Genomic DNA, 13798 nt, shown 5'->3' with positions numbered 1-13798 from the left:
TGCGGATAAGTTCACCTCCTCTGGTGGTTCTCAGCACACCCTAACCAAGACATCACCAGAGTGCAGACTAAGAAACGTGAAAAAGAAAAAAACAAGCCAGCAGCCTTTTCCTTATATGCAGCCAAGATCTGGCAAAACATCCCTGTATGCATCAGAACTGCCCCAGTGCTGCCCCTACTTAAGAAAGAGTTGAAGACTCGCCTCTTTAAAGAACACTGCATAACAATGCATTAGCAGCCACAATCCAGCTACTTCTTCTTTTACTGATGAATTTATGAATGTCTTTGACAGTGCTTAGTTTGTAAAATAATAAGCACCAGGGCCCTAGCCAGGAGACCAGATCTTGCATCACACTTTGCCACTGCCAGCGCTGCCAATGACAGTACCTATGCAACAACTAACCCTCACTCTGCTATAAATATGACATTTCAGACTATTCAAGGCCCCCAAAGCTATAAGACTGACTTGGGTGGCTGGAATTCGTTTTTTTAATATTCATTGAATTAATAAACAACTATTGTTCTGCTTATCTTTTAATTGCACAAACATCTCCAACATGTAGTAGGTGTCATAAGTGCAGGTGTTGACAATTGAGTGCGGTGCCGAGCACCGGAAACCTCCGGCTCAAATTAATCACTTGACTTTGACAATGTGCGGCACTCTGCTGCCTTTTGGCTAGGTTCACACTCTAAAAGTACCATATATATACATACATACAATGTAATGAACTCTTGCAGTATGTGATTTTGCCAGCAATGCAGAATTGCGCTGACTTCTATCTTCCCATCGAACATTCCATCCCACCCTGGGAAAAGAAGCGATGAGTTTACAGGACTTTTCATGGGCTGCCTGTGCTGTTAAGCTTCAACATCCAGCAGCGAGAGATAAATCTATGTGCAAACTGTGAAGAGCAGCCCTTGTATGTTCTGCACTGTCCGCGCCATTGTATGGGAGAAGGCTTTGATCACATTAGCATTGTCTGGGTCTCTTCCGGTGCCCCTTGGTGGCACGTGATGAACGTGGCCTCCAGAGTTGTCTTTGCGCGGCAATAGAAAACACGACCAGAAAGAGATACACCGGAGCAGTGAACGGTTTTAAAAGTGAATTTGGCCAATTGCACCATGTGGCAACGGGCACGATCAACACATGAGGTTCACACCGATCACAAGTTTAGCCGAGTTAGCTCTTTTATTGCTTAATGCGGACATCTCGTCTAAACTTTAAAATTGCTCAGAAACGGATTACGTCTCATTAGTTTCTGTGTGACCTGCTTTCTCCTTTTTTCAAAGAATGGGGATCTGTGGGTCTAATGACGGCCCAATTGTCTCAATTATGCAAATAGCGTTGAAACTTTAGCAGAAGGCGAGGCTCTTCAAATTAAAAGTTGCAGCTCTCGCTGGAGCCGCCCATCACTGCAGGCAGGGACGAGTCACGTTGCTGAGTAGGGGGGGGGGGGGCGCTCTAACAAGCAGGGGATTCATGGGGCAACTGTTAAAGTAGATTTTGTTGTGCCTTGTTCCACCATGAGATGCAAACACCCTCTGGGCAGGGAGAGGGGTCATGGGACTCCGCAGGATTACCTTCAAAGGCAGTCATGAGGCTGGCTCCGGCAGGGGCCCTGATTGGCTGGAGCCCGAGAGCTGCTCACATGCTTATCATATGAGAATCTCTTCTTAAAGTGGCGGGGCCACCACTCCCGTGGGATTCTCAGCAGCTCCACGGCGGCAGCAGGACTCAGCAAGAGCCCAGAGAGGAAGCCTCCGGCCAGCACAATGAGAGGAAGGGCCCATGCGGCAAGTAGGGGGGCCCATGACGGGGCCCGGAGCAGGGCAGTCCCGCAAACTCACTTGAAGAGTGCCCCAGTGCCCCCAAGGTAGGATGTTTATTTTTTAAATGTAAGATTTGAAATGTGTGGGTTGATTCTAGCAGATTCCTGCTACTTTCTGTAGCAGCAAAGTCATAGATTGCTAGTGGTCATAAATTGCATTCTAACATGGCATTAAATAACATTTGCTAGATTATTTGGAGCCTGTATGGATGGAGGGTGGCATCGTAGGCTGACGGCATCTTTGGAGGGCAAGGGGCATACCAACGCATCATGAGTGCTATAGAAAGTTTTTCGAAAGCATCAGGTGTATTTTAAACTTTCCAAAGGATAGATCATGGTCAATGTGCTTGGAAATGAATAGTACACTCAGGACACCCGCTCGTGTACCCCTTGCCATGACTCGCAACAAATTCATACTCTGTAGGAGTACTTTAAGTACACAGCGCATGTTAATGTAATTTTTCTTTGTGCAAAATGCTTTTATCCGTTGTATATTTGGCTACAACAAATAGACGGTCAACTTTTTAAGGCGCTCAGTTGTTGAAGGTCTTTAATTTAAAGGCAACCTTCGAGATGGCCTCGATTTTTCCAACTCACGTGATGGAGGCGTTGTCCAAACAGCACTTTATTCTCTTAGGAATACATTCACCTTGGCTAGTTTCATTCTTGACCTTCATTGTAAACACATGCACACACATCGGACATACACAGAAGCACACATGCACGTACACACACACACATACCCACACACACATACACACAAAATGATTCCACTTGGCACTCTGAATAGTCTAGAAAGCTATACAAAGGACCAAAGTAAATGACTCTGTATTAAGACCTACAAAAACACATACTTTGTGTGACTTTATAGTGAATTTGACTCTCCACCGGTATGGCACTGATGGTTTTTCTTGCTCAGTCAGACAAACTCACGAAACAGTCCCTACTGTGCGGGTGATACAGGCGCCCTTCAGTCACTCATGCCCATGTACGGTGTTAACTGAGCCTTCCTCTATAGTAAAGAACAGAGGAATCATTTATGATGAAGGAAAGTGAAGTGCCCTATGTGGTTAAGAAAAAGTGTGTGTGTGTGTGCGTGTGTGGGTGAACACGTGTGTGTGTGTGTGACCACAGTGCTATATTTTGCTTGCAACAGTGATGCCTCCTTCCTGCATTTCTGCACATACAAACAAGCAATGTTGTAAATATGAAGAAAAATGACGACTGTCTGCTCTCACATGTAGCTGTGAACATGTGCTTTGGTTTTAGATTCATATCTGAACTGTTTGCCTGTGATATGTTGAATCATAGAAGATAGGAATGCAAACCCTGAAGTTAAAAAAACACCGGGATCTCTTCATCTTAGCCAAACATTTCCCTTTACAGGCCTCCGAGGTATTAAAGGGTCACTGTTTACACTAATCCGTAGGGCCCTGTCTGAGATGAACGTCGCATTCCGTATAGACACCTCTCTCTCTGGACTCAAGTGGTCTAGCACCGGTGGCCACATCATTCCAACAATTGCGTTTAAGTTTGAAGTGCTTATAAAGTGCGCAGCTACTCCACTAAGTGTCCTGGCGCTCGAAGATTAGATGTCACAAATTCCCACAGTCAGAGCAGTTTAAAAAGCTCTCTTAAATAGCCAGGGTTTGGGTTGACAGACACGGGTCAACCTCCTTTATGGCCCCAAGATGTCGCAGAAGAGCATTCTACTAAGCCTCGGCCAGATCTGAAAAAGAGGACCCCCCCCCCCCATCTCTTCCTCTTTGTTTTTGGCTTCGTTGCTGCCAATTAATTCAGTGGCGGAGCCTAGAGTTGGAGCTGACTTATAGTGGGAAAGTTTCTTGATTGCATAAGAGGGTCCAAGGCCCTAAAAAGCAATTGACAAGACAAGGTTAAGGCCATGACCCTAAAATTGGGCCTTTGAATTGAGGATGAACCTCCAGAGGCCACATTACCCCAAGGATGTCCAATGTCAAAACAGACCTCACGCAGAATACACTCTGCCATTAATTATCCAAAGAGTAGAGGTTCTCCAGAAAGTAACATTGCAATGAAAACCAACAGATGGAACATACTCACTATGGAGGGGTCAAATCTGAGGGAAAGATGATACCCTAAAAATACCACACCGCAAATAGCTACCTTTGAATCCATCCACACAATGCAGTATTTGATTCATGTGTATCCTTTTTAATTGTGAACATTGTGATGGTGTTTATTAGTTACTAGTTAGTTTAGTAGGTTAAGTACCTGCTGCTGCTTCGATGAGAAATGCATGCCATCCACAAGTTACCTGTGCAAACTCTGTAAATCCACTGTTCTGCCTTTCAAATGTGATCAAATGAGTTTACTCAATAAATACTGCCGGAAGCTCCACTGCTGATCAAAGAGGTTAACTCAAAATGAACAAATAATGTTAATTTGAGAATAGTTGCAGTACTCTCTTCAGATTATAGACTTTCAATATCCAGGTATTCTTTGATTTGCTACATGAACTTTGTGCTTAATTTCGCACCATTCAGATTTTCTTCAAAGTTGGACTCACATACCCATTTGGTTTTTTCCATTTGCGTATCCAATATTGCACGACCTTCTGTAATGCAGTTTTTTTAAAGAACTTTTAACCCAGAACAAATGGTAATCTGTTTCCTTCGAGCCTCTTAAATCGTTTCTACCTTTTCATGATATGGGTGGATTGTACACTTTAGACCCTTAGCAGGTACAATGGTTTCTTTAATGATGCATGCCACGATTCCTCTGAACATAAAGCGCCCGGTGGCCTTAAAATGTGTCCCCAGTAAGGTAGTTTCCTAATTCTGAGATAGTGAGGTCATTTCCTGTTTTTAATGTGTTGAGGCACACATCGAGGTAGATGGATCAAGGAACTTTTGGAATTTTAGAGGAAGGTTTTTGGCAGCTTGGCAGATTCTGTCTCCTAAATCCTGCATAATGTGTTGAAGGTGCTTTCATGGATAGTGTGTTGAAGGTGCCTAGTGGGACATGTTTGCAGGCACATTTCTCCAGTCCGTTTAAAAGGCATCCACAGTTTGCTGCATCAGTCACCCATCAGGGGCAGCAACACCCATCTCTTCTAGTGTGCGTAAGCAGAACCATGAGCAGTGACCACATTCCTGGCAGGCAACTGAATAAGACTTGGAGATTTATTTAAGTTATTGGTCATGCAATATTGCCAATACCAGTCAATACAGCATTATGGAACTGACAAAGAAGAAATAAGTTATAATTTAAGGGCTAAATCTTTCAGTATAGCGTTTACGTTAAGACCCTTAAATGTGGATGTTGGTAAAGCGGTTCTGCACCAGAATCCATACTGAATATATTCGGGCATCAGAAAGGTGAAAGAAGAGGTCTCGGGATCAGAAATTGTGTGCGTTTCCAAAGTCATTAAAAATAGAGAAACCGTAATTGCTATTGCTAAAAAGTTACCATTGATGGGTGTAAGTCTGAGACCTTCCCACTAATTAGATCTCCGATTCAGTACATTGTGTTACCTTTTGCTCTGCACACCTCCAAGAATCAGCCCATCAACTAGGAAACACCTGGGAGAACCATTTAAGGACCAGCCCCAGCACAATCTGTTCTGTCCGAAGTGAGACAACCTTACTAGGCATGACTAAACAATGAAACCCACTGAGGGGCCCAGTGGCTTGTAGACCGCAAGCGGTTTTTCCTGTAGGTGAGGCTTGGATCCAAACAAGACTTCACTTCTAGAATATTGAAAGTAATGAGTCCTACAGCTAAAAACCCTCCAAAAAAGACCTCATGGTTCCGACTATGTAAGAATATTACTATACGAAAGGATGCCTCTCGCCCAAATACAATATTGCCAAGCTTTGTGCATTTGCAGTTGTTAGATTCTCAGATGTATTTTTTGCCCCCACCCCAATATTTCCAATTAGTGCCGCTGAAATGATGCATTTTTTCCACTTCCACGCAATTTCTTTCAGCTGGAGTTGGCAGTTTTACTACCATATTTCAGTAAATAAAAGTACCAATCCTTCTCTTTCTGCGTATGATCTGGGCTGATATAGGTGCAATCCACTGTGACAGCACACTCTTGCTCCCTCACGCGTTCACTCACTCACACTCCTCTGAAGGGTGTTCCTTATGGCTTGGTCTGTTCCCAACATTTCTTTCTTGAAGTTTGCTCCAGTTTTCTCCTCGCTTGCCCCTCTCCTCTCTCCCTCTTCCCGTGAATGCCAGGAGCATGTCCATGGGACAGGCCTCAGATGTGTACATTGGGGAGCACAGAGTGGAAGTGTAACATCATTTTCCTTATTCGAATGAATTAGGGTTTCGGGGTAGTTATTTTCCAGACACAACCTTTTCCTTTAACAGGTTATAGTTAGCCATTATCTACTAATCTAAAAGGCCTAAAGGTAAGAAGAAGAGGGCGGGGAGACTCGAGATGATGGAAGTAGCTAGTTGTTCAAAGACAGTCAAAACCTCTATCAGGACCTATATTGCTTTTAACAGAGACCTATACAGGTTCTATCCTGCCGACAACAAATCATTAGTTAAAGACACATACGGTACAAGATCATTTCTACAGTCATTTTATTTTTTCTATTTTTAAAATACTTGATTTCTTCTTCAATAATAGCATCAAGTATTTTATATACAATGGACATACATATTAATTAGACCACCTAAAACAGAAATCTTATTCATAAATGTGAGTACCCCCCCCCCCAATAAGACCACAAAAATCTTCTCATCATACTCTCTAGCCCAAACATACATCAGTCATCCACATACTATTAAAATACTATTCAAAGAACATTGGACACACAAAATATTCACCAGTCCTGTGACTGCCCATTAATGACCGTGCCCTGTGAACTATGGAAATTGACTGTGCCATTCCAATGACTTATGAGAGCACGTGCTGTCATGGGTGACACCATGTGGGCAGTCAGCTGATCTCCACCCTGCTGCTCATTTCCCTCAGCCTTCCGCGGTGCCCTTTGTGGGGTCATGTGGGAGCTCAGCCGGTCTGAAACTCCACAGCATCCATCCCCTGTGACGCCTCGTGACCTCTCAAGCAGCGCCTGGCACAGGCATGGACTCCTGGGATATTAAGAACAGGATGCCATCTTTGTTTTGGGAATGGTCCATGATGCAAGGACGTGGGGGGATGACTAGATTGATTAAAAATGTATTAAGCACATATTATAGAAATTGACCTTTTCCCCCTCCTCACCCACGAATTCTGTATTAATGCGAGCAAGCTAATTTGATAACTTTTAACAACTTGACCGACGTCCGTGACCTATGACACGAGAGGAGAGTGAAGTGGAAAGGACCGGAAGATAGCCGTATCGCTCATTTCAATTTCCCTGTCAAGAATGTCGTCAAACAAAAGGATAAGCGTTATATTGATTTAGTTTTTTCAGTTAATATTACACTTGGAAACGCTGACCATTTGTCCCGTGGCGTGGAGCACACTTTCATAACAGTTGAAACTTGTGTGAAAGCAATGGCTGAATGTCTTTCCTCAGTTGTAGTGTGAACTTTAACGAAAATAATTGTATTAAAATATCAGGATTTCCGGTCCAATTTTCAGGTCTGACATTTGCCAAGACCTTTTGATTTCAATAGGGCCTAGTCATTTTGATTTTACTAAAATTATATATATTTATAGGGGATTTCAGCCGTCCATTAGTCTGTTATTGTGTCATTTTCATTTTTTTCCGTCCATGGCAGCATGGCACAATGGATCAGCCCTCCTGACTTGAATTGTATTTTTCCAATTAAAGCTGTAATAATGTGTTTGGAATGTTAAAGGGCTTTTGTTATTTTTCAGCTCCAAAGACTTTTCTGTAAGAATGGCAAAAGGCCATTTTTCGTTTTCATCTTGAGCACTAGCTTTCAGCCGTATATTACAGGCCGCAGTTCATCATGAATGGACGTCTGTGAGGGGTGTGGCAAACCTCCATGCCTCAGGTCTCAAAATATCTAATATTGTCTTTATCATGAAAACTAATTTATTAAGCTTTGTGAATAGAGTAAGAACGCACGTAAAGCTTTCTCTGTGTTAGTCAAAGATTACAAGACTGATTTGTGTTCGCTCTCCACGTTTAGGATTATTGACCTCCTCAAACATCTTCTAATGTGCCTTTGTAGATAATAACAATTGGTACTCAAAGAAGACACTGCATGGATCTCTGTGCCTAAATTACACCATGACTAGGGGTATGGCTTCAGGGGGCTGTTTGGGATGCTACACCCCCCTAATAAATGTATTTCATGATAAATAGTTGGGTACAGGTGCTTTCAGTCAGGTATGGTGAGGTGTCTGCGAATTTCACCAGGAGTTTTTATACACACAGACAAAAATGCACGCACTCGCTCTCACTCTCAGTTTTGAAATTCGTCGCAAATTCTGGTTAGTTTTCAAAATATTGTGTTTTTTTTCTCACTTTATACTCCTACCAATCCGCATTCTTCTCCCTTTCCACTGCCCCTTAGGTCCCTCTCATGCACCCTGCTTGTCGTATAATGTATGTTAACATTATATGACAGCGCGACTGTTAACAAATCTGAAGCTCATCCCCCAAAGTTACTGACCTAGCTACGCCCCTGACTGAGTGCAAACTCTTAAAAGCATCATTTACAAATGTGTACAGTTTCTAGAGCACTATATACAAATCACCCTGCGCAAAATATGACGATCACAATCTTTTGGCAGTCTGCAGTTCCCCCCCCTCTCTCTCTCTCTCTCTCTCTCTCTCTCTCTCTCTCTCTCTCTCTCTCTCTCTCTATATATATATATATATATATATATATAGATATATATATATATATATACATATACATATATATATATATGTGTGTGTGTATATAAACATATATATATGTGTGTATATATATATATATTTCTTCTTTCTTTAATATAAATATTCAAAATGAAAGTGCAACTTTGTAATGCCAACAGCATTCGTTAAATTATCCCTGGGCATTAACTTGCAAACTGTTGCTTGTGACTGCAAATAGAGTCTAGGAACTCTGCTTGGGATCACAGTCGCTTTGCCCATTCTAATGTTTGCATTTTCTTGGCGGAACACGTCCATTTTAGAAAGCTATCACCATCGTTTAGCATCCCCTTTGATGAAAGTGGATGGCTCTGGACTGACGCACAAAGGGAAAAGCCCCGTTAAGCCTATTTTGTTTGCTTGGCCTCGTAAATGGTTTCTTTTGTCTGTTTCTTCAGAGCCATGCGTTTTTACGTTCATTCCCCTTCAGTGGTTTTCAATAACAAAGATAAACAGTGCTGAGAGCAGTTTTTAGCAATATGGCCACAAGCCTTTTTGGCAGCAGACTCACTTGTATACACGATGCCAGGAGGTTCATTAGCATGGACATTGGTATGGATGTGGTTCACACAAACTTTGGGTAAGAAGGACTGATACTCATGTAGGGTAGGAGAGACGGTCGGATATAAACAAGTCAGCTGCACATATATTTGAAATGGGAGACTTCCACATTTAATTTTGGTAGCATGATTTATATATATGTTATATATGCGTGTGTGTGGAATATAGAAATACGGAACTCTGGGAAGGCCACAATATTTAGCGGGAGAGCTGTTCTTTTACATAGAGCACATCTACAAAACCACTGACCCTCTGAATCTGGTCTCCCCAAGTTTGTCTACCAGACGTTTCAGGCATAGGACAAGCCCCATGCCATCCACACTGAGCTAGAACATTATTTTGTCATTTTCAGCAATGTATTAAAACATAGGATTACAAGGTGCTGTTCACGTCAACCAAAAAATATGAAGGCCATTTTACCATTCCAGGCACAGTATACAGCTTGAGATCGATAAAATACCACCCAGCTTGTTAGCGCAGGATAGCTTTGTCCAGAGATGAGGAATAATATATTCGTATGTGCGTGTGTGTGTACATATATATACATTATATAGATATATCAATACATATATTTACCCCATAAATACTTAAAAGGAGTTAAGGTAAACTAGTACACTAACAATGACTTTTGACCTAAAAACTGGGGAAGTTGATGAGTTGGTACCTTCACCCCACTTAGCACTTGAGAAGGTTTAAATAGGTTTTAAAATGGGACGTGGTTTAGAGAGTTATTGATTATATTTAGAAGCGCTATTAGTATTGTTGGATGGTGGCACTAAGTTGTGTGCTAACCATGTAGACCATGCACTGTGCTACATGGTTTTTGTGTGGTTATAAGATTGCTTGTGTGGTGGTTTACGATGTAAGGTATGTGGACTGTTTAAAGGGTGAGTTCACAATCATATGTTTGTGGGTATGGGCATATGAACATAGCTGTGTGATTGTCTTACTGGTAGTTCAGCAAATAGTGGTAGATTTGCGGACATGTAACAGTTGGTGTGTGGTTATATGCAATGTGTGTATATCCATATGTTTGTTGGTGTTTTTGTTGTAGACACGTAGAATTTGTAAATGTTGGTAATGTTGTCTGCCTGGGTATATGATGGTGAGTATGTGGGCATTTTACTCCATGGATACTAGTGGGTATTGGTGTTTATAAACATGGCTATGTAATAGTGTCACTGGAGCTTCTGTGTGCATTTACCGGAGTTTGTATGAACATGTAATGATTGTTGTGCACTAATATATGATGTTGTCTGATGATTGTTTTTTAATATACATTGTAAAGCACTGGTTAATGGTTGGTGTACGGAAATGAATGATGGTGATTGAGTGTCGGTGTATGATAGTTGCTAGTGTGTGTATGAATGTACATTAATGAGTGTGGGCATATGAATGTGGCTGTGTGGAGTCAGGAATGTGTTTTCTGAGTTTGGTGCTGGTGTCTGTATCACGTAGATTGGGTGTGCGTTGGGTGCACTTATCCGGTGGGCTGTGAGTTTTGTTTTGAAGTGTTTGTATCTGTCTTGTGTGTCAGTTGTGTATATTAATATGAGTGCAAATCAGTCCAAGTGTACATAGAGTCAGGATTAAAAAGTGTGTGCATCTGTGAAGCATGTTTACGTAGACAGGAGTATCTTTTGAAAATGTGTAACAAGTTGGATATGTGTGTTTTGGGAGTGGAGCCAGCAATGTGTGTTGTTAGTCAAATTATATAGTGAATAATGAGCTTTTGTGTGTGTGTGTTTCGTGTGTATAAGGCATTGTGGTGTGTGTATATCGGTCATGGGATTTTAGGTGTGAGCATCAGTGTAAGTGCATATAGATCCACAAGTGTATCTGTTTTGTGAGTGTGTGTGTATTAGGAGGCAGGAATGTATGTCTTTCGTGAGTCTGTATTGTGTGTGTGTCGCATGCCGTATATTTTGGGCATTGAGGAGGAAGTCCATTAGGTGTGTTGTGTGTGTACATCATTTTGAATGTACATGTTAATAAAACTGAAGAATGTGTATATTAAAAACCTTTATTGTTAATTGTTTATTTAAAAAAAAACATACATTTATAACAGTAATAATACAAATAAACAGTAATAACACAATTAATAAATAGCACAGTATGAACTAATATATCACTCCTCATGGCCATGCTTTTTATACATAATAATCAGATCTGTGGGTCAAGCATATATATCGCAACAGTAGTGTATGCTCAAAAGTTTTAAAGAGTTAGGAGTGTGTGCATGTTCCAAGTAGAGTTAGGAGTGGGTGTTATCAGTCTGAGTGTACATAAAGTCACAAATGTGTGTGTTGTACAATTGTGTGTATCAGGACAGTATGTCTTTTAAGAGTGAATAGAGTCAGGAATATGAAGTAAGGAGGGTGTGCTATCAGTGTATTGGGTAGTTTTATGTATTGCTTTGAGTTTACATGCATTAAAGTCAGATTGATAGATTGATAGATAGATAGATAGATAGATAGATAGATAGATAGATAGATAGATAGATAGATAGATAGATAGATAGATAGATAGATAGATAGATAGATAGATAGATAGATAGATAGATAGATAGTCAGCAGTACGGAGTCTGAAGTGGCGAATTTGTATTGTGACAGCTCCCGCCAATCCCATTCAGTACCAAGGACAACCAAGTCACCTCTGCACCCGGACTTCCTTGGCAAGGTAATGACTGTTGGAACTTGGTCTAGTGACCCACATGATATTATCCACAAGAGAGTTCATTTGAACTCACTCTACATGTGACCGTCACTGTGTTTTCCTTCATTCATTTCAATAGGACCAGTTTGAAAGATTTACGACATTTATTTTTGAACACTTCAAAAATCCACAACTCCAGTTTTATGAATGATACATAGTTTATTTTGGTATCTATATTCATAAAAATTAAGCTTGATTTTTATAAGTTGGTGACAGATTTCTTTCCAGTTGTCTCAATTACTCATGCACCATAATGGTACTGTAAAATGCTTAAGGCGAACCTACAACAATGCGTGACTGCTCAATGGCACACTACCATGGCTGAGCTAAGGAGTATTGATGTTGAATCCAAGGACCATTTCTGTGTATTGTGAGAATATTGTACATAACCCCTAATATTCCACCTTGCAACAGTAGCAATACATTCTTTAGTTAATCGTCCCCTATGTTTCTAGCACGATGTTTCATCAGTTGACTACTTTAAATATTCTCGAGGAGGGTCTAATGCCCTAAAGAAATGTGTTGTCTCACTGTAGGGTGATTTAATGCTCTTCAACACAATTTCTACGCACTGCATTTACGCAAGGGCTTTTCTGTTTGAATCTATGTCCATAAGAGAAGTGCTCTTTGAAAGAAAGCACACATTTGATTCAATGAAGCAAAATATTTTGATCACATAAAAAACCAACATATATATAGGACTTCCTGCTAACAGCAAAAGTTAAAAAAATGACAAATGCGGTCAATGAAAACATAAGGTTATTTAAGACCTTTCCAAAGGGGAAACAGTTTTGATCACACCATACCTGCAAAGCAGTATGCTAAACAGAGACTACCAATAGTGGGCGAAGAACTGTCTCTCAAGTGATGAGGAATGCCATTTAATTTATGTCAAAGCTTGAGTTTGTTTGATCACAGGTCTCTGGCAAAAATGGAACTCCAGATTTGAAGGATCTGGTTCTCAGAGTTACATATTTATAAACACTCATGACGACCCCTTCCACCATTCTATTATTGGCACGGAAATCAATTTTATGAACCTGGAAATCATTCTAAATTCGTATCTATGAACTCTGGTGTCTGTAAAAAAGCAATTACCTGGGCACTAGTAGAAAGAAGTAGAATCCTGTCTTGAAGAAAAGACTATCTGTGCTTTGATTATGTTGTTATTCAAATAAAAACTAGGTATTTTAGGTCTCAGACGCCCAAGCATGTGGCGACATCACTAAAGCCTTCCATCACCAAATAGCTTATTCTGTAATTTGATACTCGTGGAAATGTCTCTAGATATTGAAATCAATAGCCCCATAAACCAAGAATGGCTTAATCTTGTGGATAGAAGTTTCCACCAAAATTGGTTGAAAGCGTTGAAACTTTAAATCAAGTCGGTAAGTGGCTTCACCTCTATGTTAATACTGATGGATTCAAGTACTTGCGTCACTCTGCTGTAGACCCATTCCTCATATGAGAAAATCTTTCAATTCTTTTGGTCAACAACAAGTAAAAATGTTATTCCTTGGGACTCACAATGTGCCAGTTGTATAGTTGGGCAACTGCTCTTAGGCGAGCTAAGGCTTCCAATTGCTTGTGAATCAGACATTTCCTACCGTCCCTCGATATGCAGGGAAAACAAATGTATACGGTAGGTCCCTTTCAGACTGCGCTTGTCTGCCATAGTGTTTACCCAGGATTACAATCAAGCTTTGTGTGAGAAAATGAATCGGACGGAGCAGTGAAACTTCAAAGGCTGTCTGAGCACGGCTCCTCTGATCTGTATAGTTTGTGATTGCTTTCTCAACAGTGGCCATGAGAAATCAACGACTAGTACATGAATGCATCACAGTGCCGTGTCAAT

At 41.0% G+C, this 13798-nt stretch overlaps 1 protein-coding gene across 1 annotated transcript in view; it reads left to right on the top strand.

Annotated features, from left to right (window-relative positions):
- Window positions 1-1819: 1819 nt before the first annotated feature.
- The window catches only part of TRPM1 (transient receptor potential cation channel subfamily M member 1), a gene marked incomplete at its 5' end in the record, with an annotated part of 381597 nt that continues 369618 nt past the window's right edge, over window positions 1820-13798 (top strand). Inside the window, one exon of the mRNA XM_085646142.1 lies at window positions 1820-1873. Coding sequence (XP_085502268.1) covers window positions 1820-1873 — 54 coding nt within the window. The remainder of the gene's footprint in view (window positions 1874-13798) is intronic.

This window comes from Triturus cristatus, chromosome 3_1 (genome assembly GCF_964204655.1).
Source record: "Triturus cristatus chromosome 3_1, aTriCri1.1, whole genome shotgun sequence".
NCBI lineage: Eukaryota > Metazoa > Chordata > Amphibia > Caudata > Salamandridae > Triturus > Triturus cristatus.
The sequence above is the reverse complement of the archived record's forward strand: the minus strand, read 5'-3'. Positions and strand labels throughout refer to the sequence as shown.